The 18,721-nt window shown below is 46.1% G+C and overlaps 2 protein-coding genes across 2 annotated transcripts; both read right to left on the bottom strand.

The window, feature by feature from the left end:
- Positions 1–8,673: 8,673 nt before the first annotated feature.
- Positions 8,674–9,639, bottom strand: Tas2r60 (taste 2 receptor member 60). Its single transcript, XM_005083070.2, has one exon. The coding sequence runs from the start codon at positions 9,637–9,639 to the stop codon at positions 8,674–8,676; it is 966 nt and encodes a 321-aa protein (XP_005083127.1).
- A 4,364-nt stretch (positions 9,640–14,003) lies between these two features.
- On the bottom strand, positions 14,004–14,888 carry LOC101840136 (taste receptor type 2 member 143-like). The gene has a single exon (XM_005083099.1). It carries the CDS (start codon positions 14,886–14,888, stop codon positions 14,004–14,006), a length of 885 nt encoding a protein of 294 aa, XP_005083156.1.
- Between the last annotated feature and the right edge of the window lie 3,833 nt (positions 14,889–18,721).

Raw genomic sequence — 18,721 nt, forward strand, 5'->3', positions numbered from 1 at the left:
TACTCATCTCATGCGGCAGCTAAGGACCGGGAAGAGATGCGCGCCCCCTCCCCCCACCTGTACCACCCATCAACACCTGAGGCCAGGTGAAAGAGCTGGCCCAGAGGTCGTAAGAGCAGGGGAGCTGTCCTCCGCCGCTCATCTGCTGCAGGGCTCTCGGGAGGGTGGCCCCTACACCTTACACGGATACCACCATGGTAGAGCTGGCCCTGAAGGTGTGGGTGGGGGAGAACCAGTCAGGGCAAGGCTGGAGAACTCACCCCGGTGGTGAAGACCAGAGAGCTGGCCGGAGGACCAACCCTGCAGCGGCCCAGGCCCAGAGCCGGAGTTATGCGTTGGCCCACCTCAACCTCTGCCTCATCTGTGATCTGCTGGAGCACTGGGCTGGGAGTGGGCAGTGGGCTTGGTCCTGTGAATCAGGGCTGCGGGTGACACAGGACAGCAATGGGTCGTCCAGGAAGAGCCCCAGTGTGGAAAGTGCAGCAGAGACCAGGGATCTTGAGCCAAAGCAATGATTCTTTGCAATGAATTCCTGCACATAAAAATGTATGGATAAAGGAGTTTACATTGTGACTCACTGTGTCATACTGTAGCTTCCATGATGAGATCACACACACACACACACACATACTTTCTTTTTCCTTTTTTCTCTTAAATTTTATTTTGCTTTATCTTTGTTGTGGGGGAATGCGTGGAATTAGGAGGCATGATGTAAAGACACGAAGAATAAATTTTAAAAAAAAGCACTGGGATAGACACTCACTCAGTCTGTCTGTTTTTGCTGCTGGAATAGACAGTGCATAAAGCACTATTGACTTTGAGATCCTGGGGTGCTGGATTACAGGACAATGATGACTAGTGGAAAAGAATGAGAGAAGATTAATTTTGGTATACAAATAATTTTTAGTACCCTTCCCTTTCCCTCCCTAGCTCCAGTAAATAAATCTAACTTGTTATACATTTATAACATAAAAAAATATTTCCTTCACCTTTCTGTTACCTATAATGTAATTGTTTTCTCTAACTCAGGTATTGTAACTAAAGTGAAAACAGTGGTAGTCACGGTTATTGAAAATTTTTTAACTTTGTAAAATTACCTCTAGATTCAGTAAAAATGCTCCAAGTTTTCAGATAACATAAAACGTCACATTACTAAGTGTATTGTGTTTGTCAAAAATCAGTATTATAACTTTTTCAGTGGTCTTCCAGAGTATTTAGAGATGATCACACAAGTTTTCTTAGGATTTATTAATTTAGTAAGCTGTGGTGATGACTGTCCTGAAATTATTTTCATTATTAGTCTTTGGCTTAAGAAAGCAGAGTTTCTCTATTTAAGGAAATTGAAGGCTACATGCAGACCTTATAACAACATCAAAGAGATAAGGAATGTATAGAAACTTTCCTTAAATTACTCATTTCTTTGATAATTTATTCATGTCCTGGTTTGTTGTCTTCAAACAGCGTCTCACTATAGCCCAGGCTGACCTGGAGCTTTCTCTGTAGCCTAGGCTGACCTGGAGCTTTCTCTGTAGCCCAGGCTGACCTGGAGCTTTCTCTGTAGCCCAGGCTGACCTGGAGCTTTCTCTGTAGCCCAGGCTGACCTGGAGCTTTCTCTGTAGCCCAGGCTGGCCTGGAGCTTTCTCTGTAGCCCAGGCTGACCTGGAGCTTTCTCTGTAGCCCAGGCTGACCTGGAGCTTTCTCTGTAGCCCAGGCTGACCTGGAGCTTTCTCTGTAGCCCAGGCTGGCCTTGAGCAATAGTAATCCTGCTGCCTCGGCTCCCTGAGTACCAGGATTGACAAAGTCATATTAGGCTCCTTAAAATTTAGAGCTAGTATACAGGATAAAACATATGCAGCAAATTAAATCATTTGTAAGAAATAAACAGAACTGTAAAATGTAGGCAACATTTATATTAGATACCACCTACTTGGAAATTATAATGAGACGACCTCATTTTTTTTTTTTTTTTTTTGTCTTCCAGGTAGGAGGAGTGTTAACGTGCTGGTATACCGCTAGTCCTTTCCCCCATGGCTCATAGCGCTTTACCTATTTATTGTACATGGTTTTTCACTTATGTACTGACTGGTGGTGGTGGTGGTCATTCTTACAGCACCCTGGTTTATCTTTTTTGTTTTGTTTTCCCAGTGCTGAAAAATTGAACTCAAGGCCTTGTGGTTGGCAAGCAGGCGCTCTAGCTCCGAGCCACATCCCTAACTCAGATTGTTTTAAGTAAGATAGCACTGGATAATTCCATCATGCTCCTTACTAGTCATAATGTCAACAAACCTAGATTGCAGTTTCCATATTGCTACGCTGTTTAAAAGTCAAGCTTATAAGGGCTGGACAGATGGCTCCATGGCTTAGAGCACCCGTTGCTCTTGAAGGATGCCTGAGTTCGATTCCCAACACACACGATAGCTCACAGCCATCTATAACTCCAGTTCCAGGAGATCTGATGCCTTTTTTTTTTTTTGGCCTTGACATATATTCAGGCAAAACATTGATATAAGTAAGTAAACCGTCAAGCATACAAGAGATCTAAGTTAATACTCTAGCCTCATGCCTTATACAAGCCAAATACCCAATAAATGAGCAATTGGTGTATGAACAAAGGTTAATGATAATAACAATTTATCATTAGGTATTCTTAAATGCAGCAAACTTTGCTTCTTGTGTCTTTTCCTGTATGCTCAAGTCCCAGCTGAACTTGTCCCTGTGGGTAGGTCATTCAGACTCTAAGCTTCTCTTACTTAATGATGTGGGAACCAAAAGGAACTAAGGAAAGCTTATACAGGGCACTCTGGAGAGGGAGATGGGTCAGTATCAAAGGCAAGAACTGGCTTCTCGTGTGGATGTGATATGAAGTACCTAAAGCCAATGATGCACAGTTGCTTAGCAACGTGCTAATGTATAAAAAAAGGAGGGTGAAAAGACAAAATGGTATGCACTCTATCACCTCTACATTTATTATTCCTCCATGGTATATACCTCAAATAGACAATTCAACAAATGTTTGACTTCTGGAAAGCAAGCCACTGACTTTTTAAATTAATTTTTAAATAAATTTTATTTAAATTAGAAACAATTATATTTTACATACCAATCCCAGTTCCCTCTTCCTCCCATCCTCCCATGCCCCCATCCACTTCCCAGGGAGGGTGAGGCCTTCCATAAGGGATCATCAAAGTCTGTCACATCATCTGGGGCAGGGCCTAGGCCCTCCCCCATGTATCTAGGCTAAGAGAATATCCCTCCGAGGGGAATGCGCTCCCAGAAGTCCGTTAGTGCACTAGAGGTAAATACTGGCTCCACTGCCAGAGGCCCTATAGACTGTCCAGGCCTCCTAACTGACACCCCAGTTCAGGGGACCTGACTTGGTCCTATGCTGGTTCCCCAGATGTCTGACTGGAGGTCTGTGAACTCCCACTTGTTCAGGTCAGCTGTTTCTGTGGGTTTCCCCAGAATGGTCTTGACCCCTTTGCTCATCACTCCCCCCCTCTCTCCAACTGAATTCCAGGAGTTCAGCTCAGTAATTAGCTGTGAATCTCTGCTTCTGGATGAAGGCTCTAGAATGGCATTTAAGGTAGTCATCATTCTAATTTTAGGGGAAGGACATTTTAGGTAGCCTCTCGGCTATTGCTTAGATTCTTAGTTGGGGTCATCCTTGTGGATCTCTGGACATTTCCCTAGTGACCGTGGCAACTCTTATGTGGAAAACATTTAATTGGGGTGGAAAGCCAATGACTTAATAATAGGGTTGCAGCCTAAACCTAGTCATTGAGTCACAGGCGGCTCACACATAAATGTGCAGGCAAGTGTGTGTGTGTGTGTGTGCATGTGTGTGTGTGTGTGTGTGTGTGTGTGTGCGCATGTGCGCGTGTGTCATAGTTGGTTTTCGGGGTGCAGTGGTCCATCTGTTTAAGGCAGCAAGTGCTTATATACACACTTCAGGGGCCATGCAGAAGAGCATGAATCCCCCATTCCTTTAAAAGTTAACATCTCCTAGGAAGTACACAGCATACAAATAATGACCCCACGAGACAGAATTCAGGTCACAACTGGAGAAACCCAACTCACGTGTCCTCAAAAGTGGGAAAGATCGAGGCTTGGGGAATATTCAGACAGGTTTCAGAAGGAGAAGTGGCATATGGACCATCCTTTAAAAGTCAAAGAAAAAAAGCAACGTGTTGAATGGGATTCTGACAGGTAGGAGGTATAGGGAAACATTTCCCAGTGACAGGATATAGCTTCAGGTTCACCCATCACAATGACAACCCAAATTCACTGGAATAAAGGATTTTCCTGGAAGCTGTTACCAGATTGTAACAGCATTTGAACGCCAATTCCAGAGGCCTGTGTTTTGTCTGACAGACACCAAGACATGCTTAGGTATTCTTGAAAGAGATCAGAGCCGTGCCTTCCAGAGATTAGTGTGGTAATGGTAGCCATCTTAAGTCTAATAGTGTTGCAATAATAAAATGCCCGAGGCTAGTTCTTTCGTAACCGATATTTTATTGGTTGTGTCAAGATACACTGACAGTTCATGCATCATTATTAACACACATCCTGAAAACAATCAAAAATCCACGTATTGTACTATTTTTCTCAAACCACGTTTCTAATAACTTTCCACCTTCCAATATAGAAACATTCAACACTTGGAAGTAAAGACAGAAGGTTGTCCTCAGCTCCATAATAGTTCTGTCTGGCTGAGCTACATGAGACCCTACCTCAAAAAAGTCTATAGGCTCTGGAGAGAAGGCTCAATGGTTATGACCACTTGCTTCTCTTTCAGAGGACCCAGGTTTGATTCCCAGAACCCACATGGGAACTCATAATTGTTTATAACTCCAGTTCTCAAAAAATCTGACACCCTCTTCTTGTCTCCACAGGCAATATACACACATGGTGCAAAGACATACATTCAGGCAAAACCCTCATACACACAAATTAAAAATAAATCTTTTTAAGGTAAACATACATATGAGGGACATTTTCTTTAAGATAGCATTTATTAATATCTTCAAGCGCTGATAAACTATTGCTTAACTTCACCAATTGGCAATTTTATATTATATATATGGTGCTAGAGAGCTAGTCGGGAAAGAACATGTGCGTGTGTGTGTGTGTGTGTGTGTGTGTATGTGTGTGTATGTGTGTGTGCATGCGTGTGTGCATGTGTGTGCATGTACTGTATGCGTGTGTGTGCATGTGTGTGTGAATGCGTGCGCGCGCGTGTTTGCGCGTGTTTGTGTGTACGCGCGTGTCCACTTGTGTATGAGTGTACAGAGGTCAGAGGAGGACCTCAGGTGTTACTCTTCTCCTCATTCCCTTGAGACAATGTATCTCCCTGAACCTGGGCTTGGGTTGGTTGCCAGCAAGCCCAACAAGCCCTTGTCTCTTCCCCTGACCAGGTGCTGGGGCTACAGGCACACAAGTGGCCACACCCAGGTTCTTATGTGAGGGCCAGGGATCTGACCCTTTGGAACAAATACTCTTACCTAGGGAACCACCTCCCCAACTGCCCCCTTTCCCTTTTGCGTGCAACTTGTTGTGTAAAACATTGTTTCCCACTTCAGGAGTAGGTCTAATTGACGACCTCACAGACTCTTCCTCCATCGCTCCACGAGCTCAACTGACCTTCTCAGACATCTTGGTAGCACAGGGGCACATATGAGCCTTCTTTCTTCTTTAATAATTTCACCTTTCTTGAGCTCTTCATACATGGGTATCTTAGTTGGGGTTATTATTCCTGTGATGAAACACTATGACTAATAGCAGCTAGGGGAGGAAAGTACTTATGCGGCTCACACTTCCGCATCACTGTTCATCATCAAAGGAAGTGAGGACAGGAACTCAAACAGGGCAGGAACCTGGAGACACGAACTGATGCAGAGGCCGTGGAGAGACGCTGCCTACTGGTTTGCTCAGCCTGCTTTCTTACAGCACCCAGGACCACCAGCCCAGGGATGGCACCATCCACAATAGTTTGGGATCCCCACATCAACCACCAATTAAGAAAACGCCCTGCAGGCTTGCCTACAGCCTGATCTTATGGAAGAATTTTCTCAACTGAGGTTCCCTTCTCTCAGATGACGCTGGCTTGTGTCACATCAACATAAAATTGGACAGGACAATGAGAAATGCATATGTTTTACTCCTGTCCCTTCATCTTCCACCTAAAATGCCACCCATGTCCCCATTACCAAATTCATGGTCTTTTAAGTCTGTGTGTGTGTGTGTATGCGCGCGCATAACCTACTGCATCTATTCAGTTTTGCTATGCTCAGGGCTGACCTCTTGGGTTTAGACAACCTATATGGAGTTCATCCCTGGAGGCAACTGAGTCTCCCTTTCCCAGTGGCCACCTGTAGTTCTAAAGGTTGGACAACGTGGGATTTTCCCCTGTCCACATCAGCGTGCCAACAGTGTTGTTCTTACGCCAGCTTTGTTCAGATAGCAAATAGGGAATGAAAACTCAGAAGTCTGATTTTCCCTCCATTGGGGTAGCAGAACAACAGATTCCCCAGGACAATGGAGGGAGCTATCAGAAACCCAAGGGAAGAACACAGAAGGAATCTGAAGTTGCTATGTGTGAAGGCCATATCTGAGGCCGTATGAGTAATGCCCATAGGAGGCAGAGGGGTTGGACTGGATAAGATAAAGGGCATAGATCATAACTAAACATATTTTCGGTCTTTTTTTAAAACCCTTTTTAACCCTTAGTAACCAGGCTTACTAAGAACTTTTGGTTAAAAACGAAATCAGCTTTCCTAAGAAATCATTTGCTATCCAGAGAAGAGATGACAAAAAGCTGTCTGGAATAATACAAAATGAGTAGGCAACTCTATGTGCCCTTGCAGAAACACACTTCAATAGCATGGCGGGAGGAGCAGAGGCTAGCTCAACAAGGAGATGGCTGGCAGCTGGTCCCTTAATGCAGAAGTTGGGGGAAGGAGGGAGTGGCTTTTTTTTCAGAAACAGAACTTTAGAAGAGTATTTGTTAAAGAAGGAAAGAGCGAATGGTTGAAACTTTGTGTGAGAGGAAATTTTTGTCTTAGCTGAAGGACTAGAAAGGAGAAGTATGGGTAGGTACACACATGTCAATCTGTAAAATCCAAATCAGGGATTTCTCTTCTAATGCAGAGAAGCTGGGAAGAGCAGCCACAAACAGAAAGTAAATCTGCCTGAGAAGTGTTCAAGGGACCACAAGCTGAGAGATGTCCATCTAAGCTGCTCAAGAGATAACTGGGTGTAGGGAAGGCTTGAGACAAGACGGCCTCTTAAAAGAAGCAGAAATCCTTCCCTGATAATGAGATTGATGACTACCTTTTTTGCCATCCTAGAGCCTTCATCCAATGGCTGATGGAAGCAGAGGCAGACACCTACAGCTAAACACTGAACTGAACTCCTGGAACCCAGTTGCAGAGAGGGAGGAGTGATGGGCAAAGGGGTCAAGACCAGCCTGGTGAAACCCACAAAAACAGCTGACCTGTACAAGGGGGAGCTCATGGACCCCAGTCTGATGGCTGAGAGGTCAGAATGGGACTGATCCAGACCCCCTGAAGGTGGATGCCAGTGATGGGACCTCGGGTAGTAGATCAGTATTTATTCCTGGCGTACAAGTGGACTTTGAGAGCCTATTCCACATGGAGGGATGCTCTGTCAGAGTGGACACATGGGGGAGGCTGTAGGCCCTGCCCTGGATGATATGACAGACTTTAGAGATCACCCATGAAGGGCCTCACCCTCCCTGGGAAGCAGAGAGGGGGATGGGATGGGAGGTTGAGGGTTGATTGGGGGTGGCGGAGGAGGGGAGGCAGAGGAAGCTAGGATTGACTTGTGAAGCAAGCTTGTTTCTAATTTAAATAAAAATAAGAAGAGAGAGAAGCAGAAATGTAGTCCGCAGTTCCTCGCCAAACCAAGAGTCCTTCTGTTCTAAGTTCCATCAATATAGAAGGTCTTGTCCACAACAAAAGCCTCAGTACAAAATAAGGTAAATCTGACCCACAACCTTAGAATTTACAGAAGAGACTCAGAAACCAGGCCATTGCAAAGGACTTTGATGACAAACAGATCCAAGACCCTGGGCATTCAGAGGAGTCTCAGAAGATCATCTGAGACTATAAACATTCTAGGTGGCCCAAGCACCAAGCAAACCAGGGTCTGTCTGGAGAATTCAGATCAGGACTGTCTTAGTTTTGTCTCTGACGAGGCAAAGAAATCTCCGTGGCAAATGGCTAAGCTCCCGAGAAGTCGTGGAAAGGGAAGATTGGTTCACAGGATGACTCCAGAGGAGGAAAGAGAGAAGTCACAAGCGTCTCCTCCAGTCTGGCTCGGCACAGGAGCTATCATGTGGCTCGTGAGGGTCCCTTCACGCAATCCCCAGAGAATAATTTTAACCTCCAAGAGAGATATCACGGTGAATTGTCAGAACTCTCTGGTCCTTCACCAAGTCCCACAGATAACATGGTGGGACCGCTCATTTTCAGGTTCTCGGAGCGCACCTTGAGTCTTATTGCACTGAGGCCATTCACTTATTATCAGTGTGTGCAGCACACCAGGAATAAATACCAAACGCAACATAAAAAGAGAGAAAAGGAGAAGAAGCAGCTGTGGTCTGTTGATCTCGTGCCTTCTGCCGTCCACTGGCGCTCAGGGTGCCCAGTAGGCTCAGCAGCAATCCCTCTTCACCACCGCTCTCAAGCCAGGGTTGCTGGCGAGTATAACAATGGGATGTATCACTGTACACAGGTGGATCGCCACCTGCCACATCCAGTACCTGAATTCCTGAAATGGCGAGTTGCTGGTGGCACCAAGCACCAGTGACAGGAAACAGGAGATAAAAAGGACGAAGAAGGAGAGGAGGGTGAGGAGAGCCTTCATGTGGGCCTGTGCTCTGACATCCTGGAGTCCTGAGGAGGCCAAGAGGGTCTTCTTCATGTGTCTTACCAAAGACACAAGGAGCAGAGCCATGAAAACGCTAAAGGTAACAGTAGGGATAGTCCACATGATCACTTTTACAGAAAAGAAGTAGAATTGCTCAAGGGTGTCTTTTAAGCTATTCCCAGTGACATTCCGAGGTTGCTGGGCACTCGTTACAAAGTTGTCATATATCAGATAATTGCCTATGAAACACAGGATGCTAGTTAAGCTTGACATCCCCACAGCACTGAGCAACATCCATGGTACCCACCCGGGCACCCTGTACTTTAGCCAGACAAAGACAGGGTAGGTTAAGGTTGCAATTTTCACACAATAGAAGAAGCCTAGCAAGGAGCAGAACCAGATGGTTGTAGCAGTCAGGAAATCCCATATCAAATTTAGGAGCTGCATTACAGAGTTGTATGGGAAGACTGTTGGATTCAAGAAAACATAAACATTCTTACCTATCACCACCCATTGAAGACAGAAGCGAGAGGCTGCTAGACTGATCAGTAACTTATTATGAGTGGACAGTGTTCTCCGGAGCAACCATTTCGTGCCTAGTGCTATAATGATAGACCCATTGCTTACCACTGCCACCAGGCACGACAGAACTAAAACGATAAACAAGGTGATGACTGCCTTATCAGCAGTGTGACATCCCAGAACTGTGTGACCTGTGCCCATTTCTCCGGTGGACATGATGGGTCCCATGAAGAGCTATTTGTTGCTCTAAGGAGTCTCTCCAATATGTTTGTCTCTCCGCGTGCCCTAGATGGAGAAGTGAAGCCAGAGGGAGGATGCAGGCTCTCTCAGGAGGATAAAAAAAAAAATGTTTCTTCTCTTCAGAACAGATGCAAATGTTGCCAAGGCTGAGTTTCCAAAGTCTCCCTGCCTGCCTATGAATTTGCCTGATCTCTTACCTATCCCTTACCTACTGTCAACGTCAGTGTGAATAATGTATCGGGCCCTTGCATATGGTGTCTCTTACATAGGCAGCAATGCTTCCCTAAGCTGATACCTAAGATCACACACCTGGAGCTACTTGGTAATAAAATCCACAGAGCATGCATCCTACTGAATAGCCGAGATCATGACCATGATGGAGGGAGGGGGATGGGTGATTGTTAGGTTCTAGACACTGTTCTAGCTGCCCCAAACCCCCCCGACCCCAATATTTAGTTCTTATGGCACGTCTATGAAAGAGGTACAGTAAGAATATCCCTTTGGCACAGAGCCAGAAGCTGATGCAAACTTCTCTCTTGAGAGAGCTTAGCTCTAATCGGTTGAGGATTCAGCATCCCAGGACAGAGTGAGAGAGACACAGAATGAAGCAGGGAGTTTCTCTCAAAAATTAAGACAATATTCTGTCAGAGTGACCTTCACAATGGTATCTCACCAAGAGAGCTACAGGCCAATGGGATAGGCAGTGAGAGGCTTTCTCAGAGGCAGATTCAACCCAAGCCCCACTCATCACTGTGCGGGTTTGGTCATGCCAGTGAGCCCTCCGTTTCCTCGTGTCCATCTCTGTAATGTGAGATTCTAGTACACAGACTTTCCTGGGAGACTGGATGTGGCTACACGAAGACATCAAGGTTGGGTTCATAGATAAAAGAAATGAAGCCTCAACAGGGCGTTGGTGGCGCACGCCTTTAATCCCAGCACTGGGGAGCCAGAGGCAGGCGGATCTCTGTGAGTTCGAGGCCAGCCTGGTCTACAGAGCAAGTGCCAGGAGAGGTTCCAAAGATACACAGAGAAACCCTGTCTCAAAAAACCAAAGGAAGAAGAAGAAGGAGAAGGAGAAGAAGAAGAAGAAGCCTCAAGTTACCAGGCCCATTTCACCAGAACTAGCAACATAACTTGCACCTCCATCCTATTCCACCCTAGCAAGTACAGATTCCGTCTAGATCCCTGTTTCTTTGCTGATTAAAGCTTCAGGGCTGGCTGGCTGGCATAGTGCATCAAGGGTAAGAGATCCTATCTCAAGGGTAAAGGAAGGAAGGAAGGCACACAAAACTGACACAGTGACCCTGCCTTCTTGTGAAAATACCAGTTTCCAGGGACTAGCGCTCCAAGCTTCCTTCTTTGTGTCCTGGTCTCTCTGGCTGACTCTTGGCTGTGTTCTACTACTGGAGCCTGGAGAAATGAGACAGACTGGGTCTTCCGACTCTGGAGTTTGTGCAGCCACAAACCTTGAAGTTCGGAAAACTCCTATCTTCCTTCCACCTCCTACACCATCGATGGCTCATAAGGTTAAGGATGTATAATTAACCTCAATTGATTTAACAGTTATTTGTAAGCATCTCCTATTCCATAATGAGGGTATGACAAGCACTGGGCTCCAACAGCCATCAAAGTGCTTTCATGCACAAATCATAAACCACAAGCATTTACTGCGCATATATTATGTGCAAATTAAATTCTTTCAAACAGGTGAGTAGTCTCATATTTAAATAATTAATGTATTTAAATATATGGTGTGTTTTTAATATTTACTTACTGTATTTTGTGCGTAGGAGTGCTTTGTGTGTGTGTGTATGTGTGTGTGGTGCGTGTGTGTGTGTGGTGTGTGTGTGTGTGGTATGTGTGTATGTGTGTATGTGTGTGTGTGTGTGTGTGGTGTGTGTGTGCACCATGTGTATGCCTGCCTGCCTAAAAGTCAGGAGAACATATCAGACCCCTTGGAACTGGAGTTACAGATGGTTGTGAACTACCATATGGATGCTAGGAACTGAATCGAAGTCCTCTGCAAGAGCAGTGTGTGCTCTTAACCATTAAATTATCTCTGCAGCGTCATATTCTAGGGTGATTTCCATCATTCTTGTATCTATGACATTTTGCTTTCTCTTGTTTAGATTTAGATTTTAGGTAGACACAAAGTCTGATAATCTCAAGTTTTTCATACTCTTGTTTTTTTCAAGACAGGGTTTTCCTGTGTAGTCCTGGCTGTCCTGGAACCCACTCTGTACACCAGGCTGGCCTCAAACTCACAGAGATCCTCCTGCCTCTGCCTCCCGAGTGCTGGGATTAAAGGCGTGCGCCACCACTTGTTGACTCACGGTCTGTCTGTATAAGTGTAAATATGAAAGTAGTTTGGTAGGAGACTAGGTTGGCGTTCTGAACAGAAATTCCCAACTCAGTGCTCTGCACTGGAAAGGTTCAAAGAGAAAACAGAGACCTGAATGCTGCCTTTTAAATGCTATGTATCTGCATTCCCAAGAACTCTTAGAAGGGTTCAGCAGGGCTGGCTATGTGGTTTAGCAAGTAGAGGCACCTGCTGCCAAGCCTAAGAACCTGAGTTTCATCCCCAAGCCCCATACGGTGGAAGGAGAAAACCTATTTCTGAAAGCCGTCCTCTGGCTTCCACAGCCTACCGTGTCACGTGCCCGCCCCCAACACAAATAAATGTTGAAACGCCGTTCAGCTACGTTGTGGAGATGAGCAAAGTGGTGTGCTGTATTCCAGAAGAGTGAGGCAGTAAGGAAGAAACACGATTGTGCAACATGGAAAGACAATTTTATGGTTAAGGAGTGCTCAGTGCTTGGTGCTCCTTCAGGGACCCTGGAATTAGCACACGTGTCAGCAGGCTAGCACAGCCCATGACTGTAGCCTCCTGGCCTTTGCAGGCACACACACACACACACACACACACACACACACACACACACACTAAAAATAATAATAACTTTAAAATAAATGCACATGTATCAAGTATGACCAGATATGTTTGAGTTCTGTCAAGGATTCACCAAAGGCCATGAAGGTGTCTCTAGCTGAAAAGTTGGACTATAAAAGGATCCCAGAGTCCCCTCTGCCACATTAGTGTACAGACAGATGCTTGCAACCAGGAAGAAGGGTGTCACCAGAACCCAACCATGCTGGCACTCCATATTTCGGACTCTAGCACCATGCGAAATAGTCACTGAGTCTACGACACTCTGTTACAGAGCCTAAACCAACCAAGACACACTTATATGCATATTTATTATCATCATGTGTACTTCATCGATGTGTTACATGCACTGTGAAACACACAGAGAGATAGGAACTTAACATATAAACTAGTTGAAATGGAAATGGTCACATTTTTATTTCCACTCCCAGTAAGTCTTTTTTTCCCAAACTCCAGTCTGGAGAATGCTAACCTCGGCAACAGTATCCAGGAAGTGTCCCTTGGGCAAGACAGGCAGAAGTAAGATTAGCAAAATCAACAGTTGCCATGTAGCTTGGTCCTTGCCTATAGCCAAAGCCCTTGGAATGCTGAGGCAGGAGAATTGGGGGCAGCCTGAAGCTACATGAGAACTGCTCTCAAAACACCAAGACATGAGGAGACAGTTCCATCTTCAAGTCCTCATCGAGCATGGGCGGTGCCCAGGGCTGGATGTCCAGCACAAACAGTATCTTTTCACATCAGACAGTGCAAACTAACTGAACATGAGGTCTCGGACAGGATCTACAGTAGCACAGACTCCTACCGCCCTCAGTCTCCTAGGTCAACCTGAAAAGGGCCCTTTGGTGGCATCAGCTTTATCCAGGGTACAAATGATGAGGGTGGGTGGTGGCAAAGGTTGGGAAGAGAGAGAAAAGAAGGAAGAAGAGAAAGAGACTGGGCTCAGCAGAGCAGTGGCTGAGGGGGACAGTTGGGGGTGACAAGATGGGTGGCATGCAGGAATCTGTGTCATGGAAACAACAGATAAAGGATACATGTCTTCATTAAGGGAGTACAAACAGAAATGAGCCTCGGAGAATAGGCTTTGGATTGCTTTCATGGAGAGAGCCACAGGAGCCCCCCCCCCAGAAGCTGAGGCTATTGGCTAAGAAAAGCCTGAGCGATTTGGAACTCAGACCAGGAACTACCAGAAATGAAGGGGACAAAGGAAACATGGAGAGTTAGGGGGAAAAGAATGTGGATCGTGGCAGAAGTTGAAAAGAGAGAAGGAAACGGGAGTGCATCCAAACCTTTTTAATTCTTGCTACACACGAATTCATTTGTCCCAGTACTGACGCCAATCACTTGAAAGAAAAAGACACGTCTGGTTCAAGGCCTTCAAAGTTCATGGTTGGGTAGCGTGTGCGCCCTAAGATCTCATCTTCAGGGTCTTTCTCAGCTTGGGGTTGCTAAACACCAGGATGATGGAGTTCAAAGAGATGCCCATGTAGATGGTGACTTCTCTGGCCCAATACCAGTGACTCTGCATGGTTTTGACTTTCGTGGCAAAAATTATCAGGGACAGGAAAAATAATATATAGAAAATGAAGAAGAAGGTAAGGGATTTCAGAGCCATGGTGTGAGCTTGGATACGGAAATCACGAGGCCCGGTCCTACGGTCCCTCATCTTCTCCATGTGCCGGCACAGTGAGAACATGAGGGAGAGAATAGACACTAGGAACAGGAAGAAAGGAGTGAGCCACATAAGTACTGCGTGAGACAAGTACCAGTACCGAAAGAAGTCCAGAGTCATGTGGCCAAGAGTGCAGTTTCCAAGGGAAGCCCGGGAGATGATCATCTGAATAGCAAAGATGTTCCCGGTAGTTGATACGACGGCTGACAGGCCACCCATGATGATGGAGCTCAGCAGCAGCCTAGGAACTAACTGGGAAATCCTCCACTTGAGCCAAAGGAGTACAGGGTGGGAGAAGGAGGAGATCTTCACACAGTAGAAGATGGCCAGCCAGGCGGTCTGCCACAAAATTAAAGTGTTGGTGAAGTCCCAGAGGATGCCAAGAAGGTTTGCGTGGTAGCAAAAGCCAAAAGAGGCCAAGAGATTGTTCAGGATGGCTAGCCCATGCAGGCAAAACCGGGAGGAAGCAAGAGAGGCCACAATCATGTCCGCAGCTGACAGCACCCCGTTCTGCACCCACTCCCGGCCCAGCACGATGATCAGGAAGCCATTCTGCAACATAGACGCCAGTGACACCAGGCAAAAGATGGTCATGAAGATCAGTGTGGGTGTGGAGGGCATCCTGTTGAGGGAGGAACTGTTTCAGTCAGGCTCCAGAGCACAGAGACACAGGCACAGGAAGAGACAGAATCTACAGGCAAACTGTCATCGTTGGGATCAAAGACATGGAAACTCTCAACCCTGGATTCACGAAAAAGTCCAACTAGCAGCAAAGTTCCAAACTTGAAATGATAAAAAAAAAAATTACCTTCTCCTTAGACATGCAAATCACTCCCAGCCCAGTGACACCTGCCTCAATTTGTATAACTTGCATTTGTCTATTCTGCTACCGTCAGGGGCAGGCAAATGTTAGCAGAAGATACTCCAGAGTGTTAGGGAGCACCCTCTTTTGCAGATTGCCTCTCTCTCTCTCTCTCTCTCTCTCTCTCTCTCTCTCTCTCTCTCTCTCTCTCTCTCTCTCTTTGCCTTTCTCTCTCTCTCTCTGCCTCTCTCTCTCCCTCCCTCCCTCCATCCCTTCCTCTCTCCTTTACAATATTTTCATTTATTCTTTGACAATTCACACACGGACACAATGTATCTTGATATATATATATATATATATATATATATATATATCCCTAAATCACCCTCCCACTCCTTCAGCACCTCCCACACACACCCTTCTCTAACCTTTGTCTCTCTCTCTCTCTCTTTTTTTTTTAGTAACTCACTGCATCCAATTGTTGTTGCCCAGAAATACACCGGTGTGAGCCATCCACTGGAACACAGTCAGCCTACACACACACACACACACACACACACACACACACACACACACACACACACACAGAAAAATGACTCTTCATCCGCAACGTCTTTCAAATGAAAATAGCTCCTCAGTAAGGGATAGGGTTTTCACAAGCCCTTTCTCTATCCATGCTGGAATGCTGAATGGCTTGCTTTTTTAAAAAAAATATACTTTTTTGAGAATTCCATACATGGGAACAATGTATCTTGACATATTGTGATAGTGATTCTTGATAGGGAAGAGAAAATAGCCACAAGAGCCAAGCAATGTCCTTGGATACCCATAAACTTGACCACATCTCTTCTGCAACCCCACCCTTGCCTAATAAGCCTACCCAGAGACCTTGGAGGAAGGACAGAGACACAGCTATGCGATTTAATCTCTGCCAAGACTCTGATGGGAGACCAAGTGGCCCTCCAGGCCTTCAATGGAATCTTAACCTTAAGGCTATAAAGTAACTAACACAATTATAAGTCACCAATACACGGAGGCAAAGAAAGCATTATAAAAATCCCTATTTTACTGTGTTCATCACTCGGTTTCTTTACAAAACAGAGCTCATCTGAGTCTGTGTATCCACATTAAAGCTGTTTTCCCAAAGACCCGTCAGTATCCTGTCTTTTCACTCAGAAAACCTACAACAACATCCAGTCCCTTCCTCTGCTCCCCCAGAGCCCTCTCAACAAGTCACACTCTGATGTGACAGGGCCTTTTCACTGCTATATCAACAACCTACCAGTGGCCACGCCCATGAGGAAAAAAATAACTCTCCAAACAGCTTCTCGGCTAGGGGGTGGGGCTTTATGACTCTCCTCTAACCGTGCTGGAATTGTGATTGCTGCTCATACTTCCTTCTTTGAAACAGAACCTATCCCTGAACCTCCATGCCCTGAGTAAATATTTTTATTAAGTGCCCTCTAGATGCTATGTTAAGGCTTACCCAGTAAGTCAGTGACATAGGTAGACACCATATGTGCAAGGCTTGGAAAAATCTCCCTACCCAGTGACCTTTAGAGATGCCTATTTTTTTTTTATTTTTTTGGTTTTTACGAGACAGGGTTTCTCTGTATTGTTTTGGAGGCTGTCGGTCCAGCCTGGCCTCGAACTCACAGAGATCCGCCTGCCTCTGCCTCCCGAGTGCTGAGATTAAAGGCGTGCGCCACCACCGCCCGGCTAGAGATGCCTATTAAACTCTACAGTGGAGTCTCTAGATAATATATGATCTTCCCTGATGTGTATTACATTCAGATCTGCTGTCCAGTAACATCCTAGCTTTGATGTGTTTCACAAATAAAATGTATTTGTCCCTACAATGGCACTGAGGAAATGAGAGAGAGTAGGTAAACAGGAATGACAGAGAAGGAGAAATTGCCCAGAAAATACACCGCAGTCGGGGCTGAGAAACAAAACATCAAGACAAGACTGCATCTGGGACCAAAAGAAGAACCCGTCTTCTGTGCACTGAACTTCATTTTTTACTGCAATACCTAAAAGATCGTAACAACTATCCTGCCAGGAGGCTTGCCGTTCACCAAGTGATTTATGTCATAAGGGTTACATCTTGCTCTCACCACCAACCACGCAAAGAAAGGCGGTCCAGGTCAGCCAGTCCTGCCAGCTCAGGGAGCAGTGCAGAGGGTCCCACCCAGGGAGGTAAGCTAAGAAAGGAAGGAGCCTGCGCAAACAAGCAGTGGGAGAAACTGAAAAGAAAGGAGTGAAGAGGAGGATGCGGGACACGGGGATGCAGGGACGCGGGGACGCGGGGACCCAGCGTGCATGCACAGTCAGGACAGAGAGTCCCTCTTCAGACGCCAGAGTTCCTAGAGTCCAGGGTGTTCTAGGATGGCTCCCAGAAAACGGCCTCGCTGGCAGACGTCCTCTGATCCCACTAGGGGTCCCACAAGCAAGAAGCCCGCGTAAGAAAGACCTAAGGGAAACGAAGACGAGCAATTTGCAGATTCACAGTGAAGACTATAGGGGAAAGCTAGACAGACAGCTGGAGAGCCGCATCTGATAGAAAAATTGCTTTGTTTTGTTTTTTGTTTGTTGATTGGTTGGTTTGTTTTTTACATTTGCAAAAGGTTATTGAAGAAACAATAAGGCAAACGGCCTGACTCTGCAGGCACCTCCAGGGTCCAGGCCGAGTGCCTCTCAGGCTTCTTCCCTCTGGTTCTCCTTGAAGGTGGCAGCAGTTAGCAGCCTCTGAGCGTTTCACAATGTTTGGCTCTGCTCAGAATTCCTGGGCCAGAGGCCAACTTCCCAATGTCATCATCGAGCAAGTTGAGGCCGTGACACCCACGCCCTGTTGTAGCCATGTGTAACTAAGTGTGCGCTGTATGCTCACGGACACCTTCGTGCTACCTGTTCCGCTGCCGCAGCAAAGCCCTGGTAAGAACAAGGTGCTTCTTCCCCAGACTTCACCTTCTCTGCAGCGGACAAGCGCCCCGATCTCATGCCTCAGTCCCCTCCCATGAGAAAGCGGGCTTCAGAACTAGGCTGGAGCTCACTCAGCTGGTGGGGTGCTTGCCTTGAACGCTGAAGCCCTGAGTTCAATGCCCAGCAGCCGGACATGGTGGTACAGGCCTACAATCCCAACACTTGGAAACTGGACACAAAGAGGATCAGAGGCTCAAGGTCATCCTCAGATATGTGGTGAATTTGAGGCCAGCCTGGCTTACATTAGAGTCGGCCTCAGAAAAAATAAAGAGGAACAGAGGAGAAACAATAAGAGGAGGAGGAGGAGGATCCCCCTCAAGCCCCTGTCTATTCTAGCCCGCAGGAGTTCACCTGACAGATCTCAGAGGTCTCCTCTCCCATTGGAAGTCTACCACCAGAAGACAGCAGAAGCAGGTCCATCACTTTAGTTGTTCTTAACAGTCCTTCAAATATAAACAGCAACCAAAATATCGAGTCTTCTCATAAGACCTTAGGTCCTGTCTCTTTCCTTAAAGGTGTCTGGTGCCCTACAAACGAAGCTGATGGATTCTTTTTCTGCGACACAGTTGGCAGTATTATTTTTCAGGATGGCGCCCGAGTCATTTATGAGGGGACTAATGTCGACTAAGTCACAGCAGGCTCTTGGGTTCCAGATGGAAAATTCTGCAAA

The sequence above is a fragment of the Mesocricetus auratus genome, unplaced genomic scaffold (assembly GCF_017639785.1).
Source record: "Mesocricetus auratus isolate SY011 unplaced genomic scaffold, BCM_Maur_2.0 Super-Scaffold_100694, whole genome shotgun sequence".
Taxonomy (NCBI): Eukaryota; Metazoa; Chordata; class Mammalia; order Rodentia; family Cricetidae; genus Mesocricetus; species Mesocricetus auratus.